Raw genomic sequence first — 19,022 nt, 5'->3', positions numbered from 1 at the left:
CAGAAACGGAAGAATTTATAATGGGGAACAAGGAAATGGCAGAGCAATTAAACAAATACTTTGGTTCTGTCTTCATGGAAGAGGACACAAATAACTTCCCAGAAATGCTAGGGAATCAAGGGACTAGTGAGAATGAGGAATTAAAGGAAATTAGTATTAGCAAAACAATAGTGCTGGAGAAATTAATGGGACTGAAAGCCGATAAATCCCCAGGGCCTGATAATCTGCATCCCAGAGCACTAAAAGAGGTAGCCATGGAAATAGTGGATGCATTAGTTGTCATCTTCCAAAATTCTATAGATTATGGAACGATTCCTGCAGATTGGAGGGTGGCAATTGTAACCCCACTATTTAAAAAAGGAGGGAGAGAAAACATGGAACTACAGACCAGTTAGCCTAACATCAGTAGTAGGGAAAATGCTGGAGTCTATTATAAAGGATGTGATAACAGGACATTTAGAAAATATCAATGGGATTAGACAAAGTCAACATGGATATATGAAAGGGAAATCATGTTTGACAAATCTACTGGAGTTTTTTGAGGATGTAACAGGTAGAATAGATAAGGGAGAACCAGTGGATGTGGTTTATTTGGATTTTCAGAAGGCCTTTGATAAAGTCCCACATAAGAGGTTAGTGTGCAAAATTAAAGCACATGGGATTGGTGGTAATATATTGGCATGGATTGAAAATCGGTTAACAGACAGGAAACAGAGAGTAGGAATAAATGGGTCTTTTACGGGGTGGCAGGCGGTGACTAGTGGGTACCGCAGGGATCAGTGCGTGGGCCCCAGCTATTCACAATATATATCAATGATTTGGATGAGGGAACCAAATGTAATATTTCCAAGTTTGCTGACGACACAAAACAATCATGAATTGTGAGGAGGATGCAAAGAGGCTTCAAGGTGATTTAGACAAGTTGAGTGAGTGGGCAAATACATGGCAGATGCAGTATAATGTGGATAAATGTGAAGTTATCCACTTCGGAAGGAAAAACAGAAAGGCAGAGTATTATTTAAATGATGATAGATTGGGGAATGTTGGTGTACAAAGGGACCTGGGTGTCCTTGTACACCAGTCACTGAAAGCAAATATGCAGGTGCAGCAAGCAGTTAGGAAGGCAAATGGTATGTTGGCCTTCATTGTAAGAGGATTTGAGTATAGGAGCAAGGATATCTTACTGCAGTTATCCAGGGTCTTGGTGAGATCACACCTGGAGTATTGTGTGCAGTTTTGGTGTCCTTACCTAAGAAAGGATATACTTGCCATAGAGGGAGTGCAGCGAAGGTTCACCAGACTGATTCCTGGGATGGCAGGACTATCATATGAGGAGAGATTAGGTCGACTCAGCCTGTATTCACTCGAGTTTAGAAGAACGAGAGGAGATCTCATTGAAACATATAAAATTCTGACAGGGCTAGACAGGCTGGATGTAGGAAGGATGTTTCCCCTGGCAAGGGGGCCCAGAACGAGGGGTCACAGTCTCAGGATACGGGGTAGGACATTTAGGACTGAGATGAGGAGACATTTCTTCACTCAGAGGGTGGTGAACCTGTGAATTCTTTACCACAGAAGGCTATGGAGGCCAAGTCACTGAATATATTTAAGATGGAGCTAGATAGATTTCTAGACACAAAAGGCATCAAGGGGTATGGGGAGAGAGCAGGAATATGGTATTGAGATAGAGGATCAGCCATGATCATATTGAATGGCGGAGCAGGCTCGAAGGGCCGAATGGCCTACTCCTGCTCCTATTTTCTATGTTTCTATGTTTACATAGTTCATATTCTGTTTCTGTGCCAAAACTGTCATGTCTTTCATTAATAACATATAAAAGCATGAGGGGTAAAAGCACTGACTTAACTTTGACAAAATACCCCCAAATTATGGAATTTCCCTATACCGTTTCTGCACAACAGAATTTTATTTAAAGTGAGGTGAGCAGTAATGGAAAATATAACAAAACAGAAATTACCATTAAATTTAATGCCTGGGTTGCTTGCAGCAAGCAGTGTCCTGGAGATTAATTCTGTACTAACTTCCTTTGTGCTTCTATTATAGCATGATATCACCAAGCAAAATAGCTTATTAAGTGACAACAGTACTGATATGGCTTTGGTAACCATTGCAGATTTAGGCTACTTGTAAATTAACATCATTTCTAATATAACCTTAGCTAAACTATAGTGACCCTTCTCTGCACACGAGCAAACCTCACTTGCGTCTTAATTTCCTGAATTATTTTCTATTTATGTATTTTCATATTTTTAATATCATCCTACATGCACAGACAAAACAGATTTTCATGCATCTTAAATATAGATTCCCTACAGATTCTTCCCACTTCTATTAGTGTTCAGTTGTAGCCTAACATTTAGATTTTCTTTGCAGAGAAACTGGAATGAAGTGGTTGATAATTTTGATGACATGAGCTTCAAGGAGACGCTTTTCAGGGGTATCAATGCATATCGTTTTGAGAAAGCTTCTGAAATTCAAAGGGAGCCATTATTCCTTGTATTAAGGGTGAGTGTTTTACTGGACGGTATTTAACTACATTGGAATCATTTTCAATTAGCGCTGGTCAGGTCTAAACCCCACTAATAAGTTAAAAAACGGATTGCACATAGAAAAAACATTTCTGTTCATTAAATTGTAAAGTATGAAGATGAACCTATGGTCTATGGGCCATCTGACCTCTGGACACTGACTTGAGATCTTTATAAGTAATGAGAACTTGAAATTAAACTTTATAAGGCCAATTTTCACTTCGTCTGCTGGGCAGGAACAGGACAGTAGCGGCCTTAAAATCCGAGTGCTGCACTTACTTCCCAAATCCTGCCTGCTGCCATTTTGCCCAGGGCCTTTACAAGGGTGGCCCAGGTGCTCCCCGAAGCAGGCAGGAGCCTCATTAAATTATGCAAATCAGGATTCTATGATGTAAATAGGACCCCAAACGCAATTTCGAGGTGAGCAGGCTAACCAGCCTTTTTGTGCTCCATCTGGGGCCATAAAAATCAGAGCCACTGACGGCCCATCTGAGGTGCGTCTCCCCCGAGACTTCAACTGTTAGCCGGGTTCAGTGTGGAAGCCAGCCGATTTCCCACCCTTCCAGAACCAGCATGCCAGTTTAACGCCTGCAGCTTTCAAGCAGAATGGAAATAGGACTCTAAATTGTTTGGGCCTCCTGCTGGCAAGAATGGGCAGGCGCTGGGTGCATTCCATCCGTCCATTCTCCACCGATAGAACCTCATGGGCAGATTTTAACTATGGTATACATCTAAGTGGCCCACAAAGACAAAAAGCATGGACACTTCTGGTTTAAAGGAATGCTGCAGAATACCGTTTCAAATTTCTTTAAACTGTACTTATCAGCAATGTTGAGTCTGCAAATTTGCTTCATTTTCATCATTAGAAGTAACTTTGCAAAAAAAATTCCATGTGCAGTGTCTATAGCTGCAGCATCATTTATTCTGCTTCCTTGGCTCCTAGAGGTGAAATGGCTCTGGCACATTGTCAGACATTTTGAAATAGAGAGTTTGGGCAATCATGTTTTCAACAGCAACCTGAAGTACTACTTTAAATTCCAAATAGGATCAAATTTTTCAAATCATCATTTTTGGTTATTTGTGATGATTTAAAATTAAATTTCCAAGTCACCTTCCTACAGCACAGTAGTTATTGAAATATCTGTGGATTACATCTTTATGATTGCAAGTCTTTTAAAACAATGTAATATTTTTTAAAAGTTTGTGTGGGTTCCTTTAACAGCCTCCATACATCCACATACTTTACAAGTTGACTTACACATTTTTAACATCTAATAGCAAACAATATTCTGCATCAACTCTTTTAATTATTGCCAAATTCGTAGATCTGTTAACAGCAAATCCTAATTAAAATTCATCTTTAAATCTAGTAAATAAGAGTTGATTTAAGAGGAGTCAACCGTAGGTGGCATTTTTTTTAGTATTCCCACCTCACAATTTTTCTCTCCTCCTGTACATGCTGGGTTTTGTGCATACCAAGCACTCTCCATGGCTTCTCTCAGGTGGTCATTCTTTGTGTGCGCCTTGACATTGACTATTTTCAAGTTATTTGATCATGGTGGGGGAGCATCACAGCTGAGCCCAATCCCATTCTCACAGATGCACTTTCCAGCAGAGATCACTGGATTGTAATCAGAGGCAATAACTCTGGCTGATTTTCTTTTCTCTCTCCATCTAAGGTTGTAGCACCCATGCTGAAATCACAGATTGGAGATTAAACATGAGAACTTCTGGTCTCTATAGTTGAGTTACACCAATTGACCCATTGATGGAGCTATTGTAGCAGTGGTTATGTGTTTCACAATCATTCATTCTTATGCTTTGACAAAAGTTACAGTGGGTGGAGGGAATATTGTGTCCGTATATTTATAATTTGTTGAGCTAAACACTAAATTGTGTTTGTCTTACCTATTGTCAAAATCTAATTTTTAAAACTGGATGCAATCAGAGAAAAGGCAAGTAGCAAATTAGTTTATCTTAATACTGCAATAGATCGTTAGTATTTGAAACATGCGTTGGTTGGTAGCTATTAAATGTTTCTTCCTTTCAAAACTAGGAATATTGGATGCTAGCCCCTCCCACTAGTCATATCCCACTTCACTTCCCCTTTTACAGTAGCCTCCACAAATATACCAGCCTACAATTTTCTGCTTATTAAAATGAATAGATGGAAAATTGAAAGCTGGCGAGCTCAGGAGTGGCAAGTCCCAGCATGTGTGTTACGTGTATAATGCTCCTGTCCTTGTAAAACAGTGTTATTGTGAGCTATGCCACAGAAGATTCACTAGTAAATTAAATAATTGACGATATATAAAATGTTCCTTCTAAAACGAGCAGTTGATTAGTGTATACATGCTGCCTAAGCTTGAGGTGTCTGTCACTGAATAGGTTTTCAGAACACAAGCATAATAAGGGTACAGTGTTCTTGTGGCCACCAGTTTATTTCAGTTCAGTGTTTCATGTTAGTATTGTGTTATCTATCACTATCTTAATTGTAACTAATGTACTTAAATTGATATATGTTTGAAAATTGGGTTATGATGTGCTTGCCCAAGCTCAGGCAAGACTGCAACGTTTGCCATTTCTATTCTTCAACAATTTGAAGTAGGCCTGGCCAATTCAAGTTTTTATTTTAGCTCCCACTTATGAACTGATACAACAGGTATGAAGACTATTGAGAACAGAAAACATTAAAACATAATCAGAGCTTCATCTTTTTGAATTCATAAAACATCCAGAAGTGCTTTGTTCCTTCTTGCTCAGTAATACAACTCTTTATTGAAGAAATCCCATTGTCAAGATTTTGGACTTTTTGTTTGTGGCTTAGGGTCTGCCAGTTGCAATAATCTAGCCAAATAAGCACAAACTCAAAATCTTTGTACATATTTTTAACCATTTTCCTTATAGACTTCCTTCAGTTTTAGTAAATGTTGGAGGTTTTTGTTCCTTAACCTATAAACATTAAATATTTAACAAGACTTTGGTGCATGGGTAATTGAGATATTTAATGTACAATGAAAATTGTGAAACAAGGTGGAAAGTTATTTTCAATTCCACTTGAGTTTTATTATCAGGCTTATCAACGATTTTGGATCATAGGCACATTAATTGGGGCTGCATTTTGTAGTGGGTTAGCACACTGGCCTTTTATCTCTGGAATTTGGGTTGGAATCTGACCCAAATTAGTAGAATGATTGTCTCCTCTTTCTGATATCTAAGTGTGCTCCAAAAAATAAATTTGGCTGTTCAGAACCGAATTTCTGGAAGGCATAGGGCCCTAGTACAATATTGTCCATAATTTGGCACAAATTGTCAACCTTAATCAGAGAGGACACATGAATGGTTGTGTGGAAAATGAAGGAATTCACATTGGTTAGTAGAAGTGCTGCTCTGAGATAAGAGTAGAGGATGCTTTAATCTGCATTGGGACATACTGTACCTGTTCTGGGTTGCTTTCTGCTAATATTGATTGCCTCAACTCGAGACCATTCCATCTCCAGCACTAATAATCTTTATCTTACTGAGTACAAATATTCACTTAAAAAGGTTCAGCACACTACATTTGAACTTAAGAATGTTAAATTATAAGCAGCACATTAGCTCCTCTAAGAACCTGATAACATTAAGACCTCAGGGAAGTCTTAGTCCATTAGATACTGAGGTTGAGCTAAATCCAACAGGATCAAGATCTGTATTTGGGTTTACTGCAGTTTATAACAAATGAGGTGATTATGTAACAATTTAATCAGCACAAATAGCTCAACTGATTGAAGAAAAGGGCTTGAAAGTGATTGTCCATAAATGTGAGGATGACAGAAATAAGAGAGGAAGAACGAGTGAAAGAAAACATGATGTAACAGGAAATGGAACTAAACATGGGAGGAAAACTACTTGAAGAAGCTAGTCCCCCCAAAATTGAATTAATCACAGAAATCAAAAGAACTGAAATGTTGCATTGGTCTGAAGTCTGGCCCTGCCTCAGAAATTGTAGAAAATCTATTTCTACACAATATCAATATTGGATTTTTCTTGAGGACATTGACATTCACTTTCTCCTTCATACAACCAGGCATCACATAATACAGAATGTGACAATGTAATTTATGCTGAAAACATGGTTACGGTTTGTAGTTTGAACGGAAAAGAATTTGCCGAGCAGAAAGTAAAGGTATATATACATATGTAAGAACATTGGCTGCAGATAGAAAAGAGTTTTAATTTTTAATTCTTGTTTCTGCTTTCCTAGGCTGTTTGCTACCATGCGATCTCCTTCATCAGAAGAGCAGGACAGTCTGGGCCACATACATCCATCACAACTATCATCAGCACTGCTGCACGATCAGGCAGTCTGAGGTGTGATCTCAGCAGGGCAAGATGGGAGATTTCAGTCTTCTTTTCCTTACCTCCCCTAACATGGAACATCTCATACCCAAATGATGCATCATCTAGTGCTCAGGTCTAGAACATCTGAAACTCATCCAGCTGAGCAAGCAACTTAAAGTAACAGGCCAAGATGGAACTCAAATATACTTTCTGGTTGGGAGTAAAGAGATTTGTCAAACTGACTTTGATGTTTCAATGTGTATAGCATTAACTTTGCAGAAATATTAGTGGTTATTTTTTTCTTGAATTGACTATTAATCATAAAAATGATCAAATCAGTAAATATGACAAACTTTGTTTAGCACCTTACAAGATGCAGTACTAATATCTTGATGCTATGTAACAGCTACTGGAGGTGGACTTTACTGGGTGCTTGTTTACCTTTACTGAAGAAAAAAGACTTGCATTTATTTAGCACCTTTCACAACCTCAGGATGTCCCAAAGCACTTAACAGCTTCTGAAATACTTTTGAAGTGTAATCACTGTTGTAATGTAGGAAACGTGGCAGCCACAAACAGAAATGTGATAATAACCCAGCTAATCTGTTTTAGTGATGTTGGTTGAGAAATAAATATTGGCCGGGGAGAACTCACCTGCTCTTCTTCGAAATAGTAGCACAGGATCTTTTACGTCTACCTGAGGGGGCAAACGGGGCCTTAGTTTAACGTCATATCCGAAAGATGACACATCAGACAGTGTAGCACTGGAGTGTCAGCCTAGATTTTGTGCTCAAATTTCTGGAGTAGGGCTTGAACCCACCACCTTCTGACTCAGGCGAGAGTGCTACCAACTGAGCAACGGCTCGGATAATATTCTATACACCAGAGCACCGTTTGTTAACGAGTGGACTTGTGACTACCAGATGTTATGTTTTTCCTTTAAAAACAGATTCAGAAGGTGGTTCTGGCCCTGGGTGACTACAAGGGGGAAACGAGTCATGCTTGCATTGGAGGTACCAATACAAGAAGTGAAATGCAAAAACTCAATTCTGAAGCTCACTTAGTTATAGGCATTCCTGGCAAAATGTTTGATATATTTTCCATGCAGTGCATTCTTCGAAGGTATGGCTGACTCTTACCTTCGTTGTCCCGGCAAGGTCACTAAACCCTTTCTGGCACTTAATTACTGTGTGTTGGGCGGTCATTTTGGCGCTGACTGCCCTGGCCATCTCCTGCCACGACTGCTGTGTTGGTCTCCTTTGGGCTTATGTCGCTATGAATCAAACAGTGCCTCCCTCTTCTGCCTAAACAACTTCCAGAAGCACTTGTACAGCTTCATCAGTGTATCATAGATCCTTTTGCTTTCCGAAAGAACTCAAAACATTTCTTTAGATGAAAAATTTTAGTTTGGCTGCCAAACCAATTTTGATTGTGGTGTCCCTTTAAACTGCTAAAGGCCTTTAAATCTTGCAGCAGATGCTAGTTCTCGCCCTAGATAGCAAGCTCCCAAAAGGTGTTCCTAATATTGAAAGATCACCATGAATCTTACCATTAGGCTAACCCTAATGGAAACTATGTTAGGAACGATCAACATTCCTGTCGAATGGGCACCAATTGCTCTCTACCATATAATCATTCAGATTCATTGCTTAGGCAAAATCCCAAGTCTGGCTTCTTTGAGTTGATCGCCAGTGAGTAAATTAGGGATATAAATTTATCTCTTCCCTCAGTCGGCAAACTTGCACACATTAACTGATCGAGCAGAATACAGCAAAATGTTACACATTATGTAATAAATATGCTGTATTTTGCATAACAATTTAGAAATATCAAATACAGTTATGACCCTGCCCATATCATTATTCACCCAAGAGTGTAAGCAAATCATCAGCTCCCACTCCTTTCAATATATAGCTACTAAAAAGATGTATCCATCTCACCCTTTCCTGTAAGTGCCTGTCTTCCATTCATTGTTGGGGGTCAGAGAGAGGCACTATCAGAAACGTGCCCTGTTAGAGTATTAGGCAGGAACACACAGCCTAGGGTGCATTATGCTGGCACACCCAGAGAACAAATATGATCTCACCCTTATTACAAATTAAAGCATCATAAATTAAACAAGCATAATGGTACAGTATCATGTTTAATTTTTTTAATTAGGTCAACAAAACATACAATATGTTTTTGATGTTAAAGATTACCTATAGTTACATACAGAAATGTGTTGCAAAATGTATTTCTTTATAGTTAAAAAGACAAATCACTGCTAGAAAAAGAGCAGATACTGAAATTATCTCTGCAGCAAGATACAGCACCAATTTTTTAATAGTATGTGGCTAATACTGTTAGTGTACATAAAAGTTTAAACTATAATCCTTTTAAAAACTGGAAGTGAACCTGTAAGTAACCCCTTCAGTAAACACACAACTAGCAGAAGATTTCAGCACAAAATAAAAAGTCTGTACAATAAGCAAACACTTGTACTACTACTAGAAACAGAAAATCCCTTGGCAACCTCATTTAGAAATCCCAGTGGCTTACAAACAACTTGTTAAACCCTTCATGAATTGTAAGCTTCTTCACTGAATTTCATATGTAGCAATGCCTGGGATTTGATTTCACACACTGTATAATACGTTAGGTTACTATGAAAACAAAATTTATGCTGAATTATCTTTTCTTAATGTGAAAACAGGGAATTAAAAGTTTATGCTAAATACAGTTTGTTTCTACAAAAAAAAAATTACAATGGAAGATGAATTAACTAACACAGCAAAGCAGAATATGCTAATCAATTGCATACAGAACATTAAAGTATAGGAAATTCACTGTAATTTGCCACTAAGCTTAACCAGGCACTGAATGACACGTTGCCAATGAATTGAAAAATCCTCCATTCATAAATGCTCATGGGTTGAAAGGAGAAAACAAGAGTAGATAATTAAATTGGTGGATTGCACTGGGCTAAGAGCCTCATCAGTCCAGCAATGCATACAAAACTTTGTAAACAACCAACAATGGAGTATATGTTCATCCAGTTGCTAATCTGTGCAAAATTCAGTGCTAGTCAGAGTTGGAGAATGCCATTTTATATTTGCAGAGAATTACTTGTTTACATTAGCAACCAGAGGGAAATATATCCCAATGTTTTCAACTGCTTTAGGTTGTGTAAAGGAAACAAAGGTGCCAGTAAATGAAGAACATATTTATAAACCGTTTCAAGGTTTATTTGCTTCACAGCCTTCTGATTCTGTAAGGCCTCAGTGAGGACTGGCAATCTAGATTTGGACACTGCTCCCTACCATTTGTTCCTTACCAGGAATGCATTTTTTAAACAAAAGAAATTTAGCAGAGGTTGTTTACGCCTATGAAGATAAGGGATATCAGTGCTAGGAAGTGGAACACCTTTCCATTTCAACATTAAAAACTCTATTCATTACCCTGACTAGATATGACACTGCCATCTTGAGCTTGCTGACATTTATGTTTTTTTAGCTCAGCTGGAAGCTGAAATCCATCTCCACAAGATGAGCAGTGAATGGGAAAATCTTTTGTGTGAGCTATCCTGACATGTCCCATGTAATTTACAAACAGATAAGTGCTGTAAGAGCAGTAATGACATTTGTAAAGTGTTCGGTTATCAGTCACATTAGATTGATTAGCCTTTGAAATATTTTGTTTGTGAATTTTTAGGTGATCATGCAGATCAATTTTTTTGTCAAACCTGGTGCTGCATATCTCACAGTTAAACATTTTGACTTCAGCATTTGGTTTATGAATATTCAGATGATGCTGTAAATCTTCTTCATTCTCATACTTTGCATTGCAGAAATCACAGCTGATGGTTTTTCTTTCTGTATGATTTTTTTCCATGTCATCATTCAGGGTTGCTACATCATCATGGGTGAACTCACAGGTTAGTGGCTTTTGTAGAACATGAAGAAGTTTGTGCTTTTGGTACATGTCTTGCTCTTCAAATATCTTTCCACATTCATGACAAGATAAAATGTTATCCTTTGAAGATGCAGAATCATGTTGATGAGCCACCCCACACTCTGCAGGTTCCAGAAGCTGCAACTTTGAAGCCTGAATCTTACCAGCATTCAAATGTAAATATTTTTTTCCAGCTTCTGAGGATTCAATTTTTGCAAAAGAATTCCCATGCAGTTGTACTTCTTCCTTATGTGAACTGTGGGGCTGGAGTGAAGGTGATTCTGAACTGATTAACTTTCTCTCTTCTTCTGCATTCTGCTGCTTATTAGCACCAATATTTTCACAATAATTATCTTCTCTCTGCTGAGAGGTACACTGCTTCTCATGATTCTTAAAGGCTCTGGCATAATCAGATTCAAAGTCACATTTGGAACATTTGTAATAAGCTTCTCCAGTATGAACAGACATGTGCCTTTTAAGTTCCTTGTCCATAACAAAACATCTTCCACATTCACCACATTGATAAGGATAAGGCTTGTTGTGTACCCTTACAACATGATATAGAGCACTACTTTTACTTTTACAATGGAATTTACAGGAATTACAGTAAAAGGTTCCTCTGACATACTTAACATTTTCTTGTAAACTTTTTGCATAATTCTTTTCTTCAGAAGACTCTTCAGGTTCATTTGAAACTGTCTGCTTTTTGGGATTATTTGAATCCGTCAATTCTTTGGGATTTTTAGAAACCGCCTGTTCTTCAGGATTATTCAAAACTGCTGGTTCTTTGGGATTATTTGAAACTGTCGGTTTACGGGTAGATTCATACTGAATTGGGTAACGGCCACTATAATCACAATACTCAAACTCAAACAGTGGAGCATTGGCATCCTTCTGCTTTTTCTTCTGACAGTTATGCTTATTTAGCTCATCAAGAGTATTGAACCGAGTACCACATTTTTCACAGTTGAAATCAACACTTTTACTTTTGGTTTCTTCTAATTTACGCTTTGGTCTTCCAGGTTTCCTCTTAACAGGCTGTACTTCAATTGTGCTTGTACTTGTTTCTGCATGTTTTATAGGTTGTATTTCAATTGTGCTTGAAACTGTTTCTGTACGTTTTCTACGCCCTCTTCTTCCCCTTTTTATAGATTTTTTTTCCTCAATCACTTTGGATTCTTTTAATTTTCTCTTTGTAGCTCGTAGCTGTTTACTAGATTCACTGGCTATTCCTTCATGGGGCTCTGTTGTTTGGGAAGCTTCTTCATTCTTGCTCAACTTTGGGTGCTGTGTTGAAACATGATTGTAAACATTACTATACACCTTGTTTGTGAAGAAACACAACTGACAGTGAAACAGCTTGGCACTTTTCTGATAAACCACAATATTTGTTAAATCAGAGAATTCGGGGTGAATGGAACCAAGGTGTGTTTCCAAAGCTTCATGATCAGTATACTTGAAATCACAATGCACACAAGTTAAATATCTAGAAGTGTTATTTAGTTGGCTTTTTGTTTCCAATTTCTTAGTATTAAATCCAACAGCACATTCTTCATTCTGTCTTGTAAACTCCTTTTTATGTATCGCTGTTATTTGTTGATCCATAGCGTTTCTATCTCTGAAATGGTTTACCACACCGATAGCGTCGAAGCCTTCCTTTAGTCCTCAGTGTTCTTTCTGTTCTTTAAACTTTGTGAATCCTTCCTTACATAGTTCATAGGTCAAGGTCCTCCGAGTATTATATTTTGGAATGGTTCAGAGTTTGCACTGAGCTCTATGAACTCTCAGACCACAAGCTACACACTTGGCAAGTAATACTATGGAAGAGGACAGCCCTATTCCAATTGTCACAGGAGTTGACTGCTCACCTACAAGGCAGGAACAAAAACAATTACAGCAAGACACTATATGAAATCAGTGTTTTCTATCCAGTCAATAGCTGTGCATTTTTAAAAAATCCATCCAAAAATTGAAAATATCAAGAAAATTTTTCAACTTTAACATTATTTCAAGAGCACTTTTACTATTACTATAAAACTCCAACAAAAATTGTCTTCATTTGTTTATAAAAACATGCTATCTGAACTATTCTTAACAGTTGACAGTTTATATTTAACCATCATTGGGGTAAATTGTGATCAAAAGGATGGCATAAATAGCTGAAGTTGGCAAGATGGGGAAGGGGGATGGACTCTCTAATTACAAAGATCAAGTTTAATCATTTTGCTGGAACATCACAACTATGGAAATGAAGTCATGAGCCAAAATTTTTTTTAAGAAACTACACCTGAAGTCCACCTTTTCTCCTTATAAATGTTAATGGATGTACTGCGCTTTTCTAGTATTTCCTGCATTTTTTAAAAATAACTCTTTTATAATCCCAGGTAGTAGCAAGGTTCAATGGGGTTAAATGGCTCAAACTTTTTTGAAATCGTAATTTCCACCATTTCCTATGGAGCTGTTTCTGGGATGTATGGGGATTCTTGCCATCAGTAATGTCACCAGAGTAGCCTAGTAGGGAAGAACACCCTAACTGAGGGTGTCCATGCCAGGAAAACATCAAAGAAATTTCTGGTATCTATATTATTGTCCTCTATAAAAACAAGGACTACTTTGAACAAAAAGTGCAACTCTAGATTTTCATTCCCTTTAAATATCCTAAAAGATTGTCAGGTTATGTTATTTTACATGCACACAATCTTTCATCAGCAGACAGCCACTGGACTATCTTGGCAAAGCTCTCTTCAGAATAAAGTAACCAATATTTTATTCCGAGGGCGGCAATGAAAATTCTAACAAGAAACAACGGGCAATACAAAGGAACAAGTACTTGCAGCAACATGCTGCTGTACATTTTATATATCTAAAAATCTGCAATTTTTTTGGCATATTATATATCCAGTATGGAAGGCTCCATCTGTGCTACAGCACATTTCATATATTAGTCAATCCCCCTTAATGTTGCTCATGATAAATTTCAGTATTGCTAGATTTCCTACATGTTCTTAGTTGTGATTTATTGCTGTTTAATTAATATCTGAACCATTTAGATGCAAGCATAACATAAAATTTGTATAGCTGTTTCAATGTGATCAGCAAACAAGATACAAGACATATCTGCATTTATTAGCAAATCTGCTGTGGTGCTGCTCACAAATAGGAACATTATACCTTTTTTTAAAAAAAAACTTATTCTTGGGATGTGGGTAATGCAGGCAAAGTGGTGGTGGACCTTCTCCTTGAACCACTACAGTCCTTGTGATGAGAAAAATAGATTGCTTACATTTGAAACAAACAAAGCTACAACTTTTGTAATCTGTACAATCGGTCATGTTTGAAATAAGTCTGTTCTCTCTCACCCACTCACACACACAGCCTCTTTTAAAAAAAAAACTCAACAGAAACTTTAGAAAATCTTAAAAAATCTGTCCTCCAACTTTTCTTCAAATTACTTTGAAAAACAACCAAGCAAAAACTACTGGAAGCTGAAGAGAAATAGTTGAGCAGTTTGGCTGTCTAAATGCTACTTATGCATCCTGAGAAACTGTGCACACTGCACATGCTCAGACTGCAGGATCTGCCTTCAGTTTCACAGAATCAAGGCTCTGGGCAAAAATATCAGGGTCAATTTTTCTCTGTGCACAGGATTTGCCTATTTCCCAGGGCAAAGCAGAAGAAAAAGATGTGGTCCTGTTCCACTGGATCACCGCCCTCTCTGCACTTCAACGTGCTTCCAGAGTATCCTCAGAGCTGATGCCTGAAACAGATGGTCATATGCAAAGCAAATATAAATGGTGCTCGAGTAACTGCCCATAAAACAGGTCATTTAATGCTAGAAAAGGCAGGAAGGTGTACCAACCTATTTCATGGGCAATTTTTGTGATTCTTCCCCCCCCCCCCCCCCCCAACTGTAATTCTTAGCTTGTTTAAGAGTCAAGAGTAGGAAAAATGGATAGTGTGCACTGGCACATAGGGCTGAGGAGGTTGCAGTGTTAGGGAGGGGAGTCCATGGACATTCGTAAATTAAGCCAATGATTTTAAATTCAATGTGTCGGGGCATGGGGTGACAATAGAGGCTGGTATGGACAGGGCGATATAGGATGGGATTTACTGTGAGATGAGATGTGGGTAACAGTTTTTTTTCAAGCTATAGTCGATGAAAGGTGAAAATTTGGAGAGAAAAGCATTGGAGTAATTGCATCTGTAGGTGACAATGTGTGATAAGGCTTCCAACAGTGATAGGAATGAGGGCAGACGTGGGTGATGCGGCAAAAGTTGAAATTGGTGGTCTTGGTTGTGGGGATTGAAGCTCAGCTTAGGTTGCACACCATCAGGTTCAGCCTGAAAAAGCAGCCAGGGAGGGGTTGAAATCAGGGGTTATAGAGTTCCCGAAGGGAGCTGAACTGGATGACTTCAGCCTTGACAATGTTAATTATGGATGAGGAAGACTTATCAGCTGAGCGCACTGGTAGTCATGGAGTCAAGAGTGGTGGCGGAGAGGTAGAGCTGGATATCATTAGCACATGAAAACTAACCCCATGCTTACAAATTTCAGTTGCCATGCAGCATGAAGCCTAGGCAATGACAGAGTCAAGGTTGGAATCTTGAAATATACCCAAACTGGCCATGCAGAGGTGGGAGGAGAAGCCTTGCAGATGTGTTGGCTGCACTAGGACAAGTAGGAGTGGAACCAAGTGAGGACAGTGTACAAAGGTGGGCCACAGAGGAGACACTGGAGCAGGATGGAGTAGTCAACCACATTGAAAGCTGTGGAGAGGTCAAGGAAGATATTGTTTGTGCTATCTTGGTGCTCAATGGTGTTTCAAGCTGATGTGGTATATATGGTAGAGTAGATACATTCCCACGTGGGGGAACGGAAGGACACCCAAAGCTGGAGCTCTCTGGATGACTAAAGATATAGAGATTAAAATGAAACAGAAAAAGGAGGCTTATGACAAATGTATGGTTCATAATACAGTAGAGAACCAGGCTGAATACAGAAAGTAGAGGAGAGAAGAGGAGATCTAAAAAAGGAAATAAGATGGGCAAAGACAGAGTATGAGAATAGATTAGTAACCAACATAAAAGGGAACCCAAAAGTCTTTTATAAACATACAAATAGTAAAAGGTATCAAAGGAAGGGCGGGGCAGATTCGGGACAAAAAAAAAAGATCTTCTTGTGGAGGCAGAAGGCATGGCTGAGGTACTAAATGAATACTTCGCATCCGTCTTCACTAAAGAGGATACTGCCATTGTAGCAGTAAAGGAGGAGGGAGTAGCAATATTGGATAGGATAAAAAATAAAGAGGAGGTACTTAAAAGGTTGGCAGTACTCAAAGTAGCAAAGTCACCCGGTCCCAATGGAATGCATTCTATGTTACTGAGGGAAGTAAGGATGGAAATTTCAGAGGCTCTTCCAATCCTCCTTCGATATGGGGGTGATGCCAGAGGACTGCAGTTACACCCCTGTTCAAAAAAAGGGCCAAGGGATAAACTAGGCAATTACAGGCCAGTCAGCCTAACGTTGTTGGTGGGGAAACTTTTAAAGACAATAATCCAGGACAAAATTAATTGGCACTTGGAGAGTATGGGCTAATAAATGAAAGTCAGCACAGATTTGTTAAAAGGAAAATTGTGCTTGACTAATTTGATTGAGTTCTTTGATGAAGTAACTGAGAGGGTTGATGAGGGTAGTGCAGTTGATGTGTACATGGACTTTCAAAAGGCATTTGATAAAGTAGTACATTATAGACTTGTTAGCAAAATTAAAGCCTGTGGGATTAAAGGGACAGTGACAGTGTGGATACAAAATTGGCTAAGGGACAGAAAATAGAGAATAGTGGTGAACAATTGTTCTTCAGACTGGAGGGAATTATACAGAGGTGTTCCCCAGGGGGTCAGTATTAGGACCATTGGACTTTTTGTTATATATTAATGACCTGGACTTGGGTATAGAGGGTATAATTTCAAAGTTTGCCGATAACACGAAATTCAGAAATGTAGTAAACAAGTGGAGGATAGTAACAGATTTCAGGAGGACATAGACAAACTGGTGAAATGGGCAGACACATGGCACATGAATTTTATTGCAGAGAAGTATAAAGTGATACATTTTGGTAGGAAGAATGAAGAGAGGCAATATAAACTAAATAGTACAATTCTAAAGGGGGTGCAGGAATAGAGAGACCTGGTGATATGTACATAAATCTTTGAAGGTGGCAGGACAAGTTGAAAGTACTGTTAAAAAAGTATATGGGATCCTGGGCTTTATTGATAGAGGCATAGAGAACAAAAGCAAGGAAGTTCTGCTAAACCTTTGTAAAACATTGGTTAGGCCTCAGCTAGAGTATTGTGTTCAATTCTGGGCACCACACTTTAGGAAGGATGTCAACGCCTTAGAGAGGGTGCAGAAGAAATTTACTAGAATGGTACCAGGGATGATGGACTTCAGTTATATGAAGAGACTGGAGAAGCTGGGATTGTTCTCCTTAGAACAGAGAAGAAGGTTAAGGGGAGATTTGACAGAGGTGTTCAAAATCATGATTGGTTTTGACAGAGTATATAAGGAGAAACTGTTTCCAGTGGCAGAAGGGTTGGTAACCAGGGGACACAAGTTTAAGGTGATAGGCATGAAGAGCCAGAGGTGACATGAGGAAACATTTTTTTTACGCAGCCAGTTGTAATGATTTTGAATGCACTGCCTGAAAAGGTGATAGAAGCAGATTCAATAATAACTTTCAAAAAGGGAATTGGATAAATACTTGAAAGGAAAAAAATTACCTGGCTATGGGAATGGGACTAACTGGATAGCTCTTTCAAAGAGCCGGCAGGAACAATGGGCCGAATGGCCGACTCCTGTGCTGTAGTATACTATGATATGGGAAGCACCATTCTGGATAGATGTTTTCTCTGAATTCTAATTCACCTGACGAAGGGGATAATCTCCGAAAGCTTGTGATTTTAAAATAAAATTGTTGGACTATAACCTGGTGTTGTAAAATTCCTTACATTTACATTTTACAGGCTTCTAAAGACTCACTTAGATTTTTGCCTGCATAACACGTCAAAATAATTAATGACATCTGAAGCGCCGAAACACGTGTCAAAGCGCTATATTAATGCAAATAGCTCTGGGATCGAGGAATCATATGCTTACAGGTGAATCTGTTCCTTGCCATCATTAGGGCGACCATTTTGTTCAGGCCACAGGTAGACTAATGGTATTTATAACCAAGCTTGGCAGTATTTCTTTTGGATTTACCTCACCTGTTCGTCCACGTTTGTTGTCCTGCACTATAGGCCTGGCAACTTCCACATCAGTTTCTCAATTCTAAAGAAAATGGATCCGACCACAAAAGTGAAAGGTTTAAGAATAACGCGGGTGACGTGCGCGCGGATGACCGTCGCCTCGACCCGCGCGCCTCACCTTTTAAAACACGTTTGAACCAAACGGTCCGGACAGAAGAAGAGGAGACAGAGAAAGATCGAGATCGCAGGCGGCCATGTTGCTCCCAGTTCAGACAGCTAGAATCAGCGGGCTCTTGACCGAGGTAATAATATCCGGGCCAGACCCTTACTAACCTAAACCTCCTTCTCGGGACTCACTTACCTCGTCGCCGTCTGCCTACGCGGCCTTTCCACCCCCGCTCGCAGGTCGGCGACCGTGGTAAGAAGAGAAACCGAAGCCGATCAGCCCAGGCCTGCCTCTGAGACGCGCACACCAAGCAGACGTCGAGTCGTCCGGCACGTAGCTCGCTCAGTCTATGCCGTTTTCCCGCGACGTTCACTGACTGATCGCGAAAACAACGCGAAGTGAGTCAATGGGCGGGAAACCTCGTAGCTTCACCGAGGAAGTGGAAGGGTTTCCTTCGAGCCATAAAAATAACCAGGTGGATTCGTGAAAAATTAACATCTGATTAGAAATGTAAATCTAAACTGCCCAATAAAATAAAAACAAAAAATGCTGTAAAAGCTCAGCAAGTGAGACAGTATCTGTGGAGAAAGAACGGTTCTGACTGAAGGTCTTAGACCTGAAATGTTAACTCTCCCTGTTTCTTTCCCCACAGATGCTGCCTGACTTGCTGAGCTTCTCCAACATTTTCTGTTTTTATTTCAGATTTCCAACATCCGCAGTATTTTGCTTTTGCCCAATGAAATGATCTCCTCCAAACGACTGATTGGATGTTTGGAATAAAGTAAGGAGTTTCTTAACCTATC

The 19,022-nt window shown here is 39.1% G+C and overlaps 2 protein-coding genes across 3 annotated transcripts in view; one reads left to right on the top strand and one right to left on the bottom strand.

Moving 5' to 3' along the window:
- LOC137322929 (eukaryotic initiation factor 4A-II-like) overlaps positions 1-7,506 on the top strand; it is a 42,437-nt gene extending 34,931 nt beyond the window's left edge. The window contains exons 2-3 of the mRNA XM_067986166.1: positions 2,395-2,526; positions 6,796-7,506. Of these exons, the coding sequence (XP_067842267.1) occupies positions 2,395-2,526; positions 6,796-7,011 (348 nt within the window). The 3' untranslated portion in view covers positions 7,012-7,506. The remainder of the gene's footprint in view (positions 1-2,394; positions 2,527-6,795) is intronic.
- A 1,503-nt stretch (positions 7,507-9,009) lies between these two features.
- Positions 9,010-18,585, bottom strand: LOC137322926 (zinc finger protein 678-like). 2 transcript variants are annotated; one of them, XM_067986162.1, is made up of 2 exons: positions 18,415-18,585; positions 9,010-12,673 (listed from the first exon to the last, which is right to left on the bottom strand). In XM_067986162.1, exon 2 carries the CDS (start codon positions 12,408-12,410, stop codon positions 10,302-10,304), a length of 2,109 nt encoding a protein of 702 aa, XP_067842263.1. In that variant the 5' UTR covers positions 12,411-12,673; positions 18,415-18,585; the 3' UTR covers positions 9,010-10,301. The 2 variants fall into 2 exon arrangements, with proteins under 2 accessions (XP_067842263.1, XP_067842264.1); XM_067986163.1 differs by lacking the exon at positions 18,415-18,585 and adding an exon at positions 18,232-18,397.
- Positions 18,586-19,022: the final 437 nt, after the last annotated feature.

The sequence above is a fragment of the Heptranchias perlo genome, chromosome 6 (genome assembly GCF_035084215.1).
Source record: "Heptranchias perlo isolate sHepPer1 chromosome 6, sHepPer1.hap1, whole genome shotgun sequence".
Lineage (NCBI taxonomy): Eukaryota > Metazoa > Chordata > Chondrichthyes > Hexanchiformes > Hexanchidae > Heptranchias > Heptranchias perlo.
Note: the sequence above shows the minus strand (reverse complement) of the source record. Positions and strands in the feature narration are given on the sequence as shown.

Coding starts and splice junctions, on each gene's coding strand:
- LOC137322926 (XM_067986162.1), bottom strand. CDS start 12,410: ATGGATCAACAAATAACAGCGATACATAAAAAGGAGTTTACAAGACAG.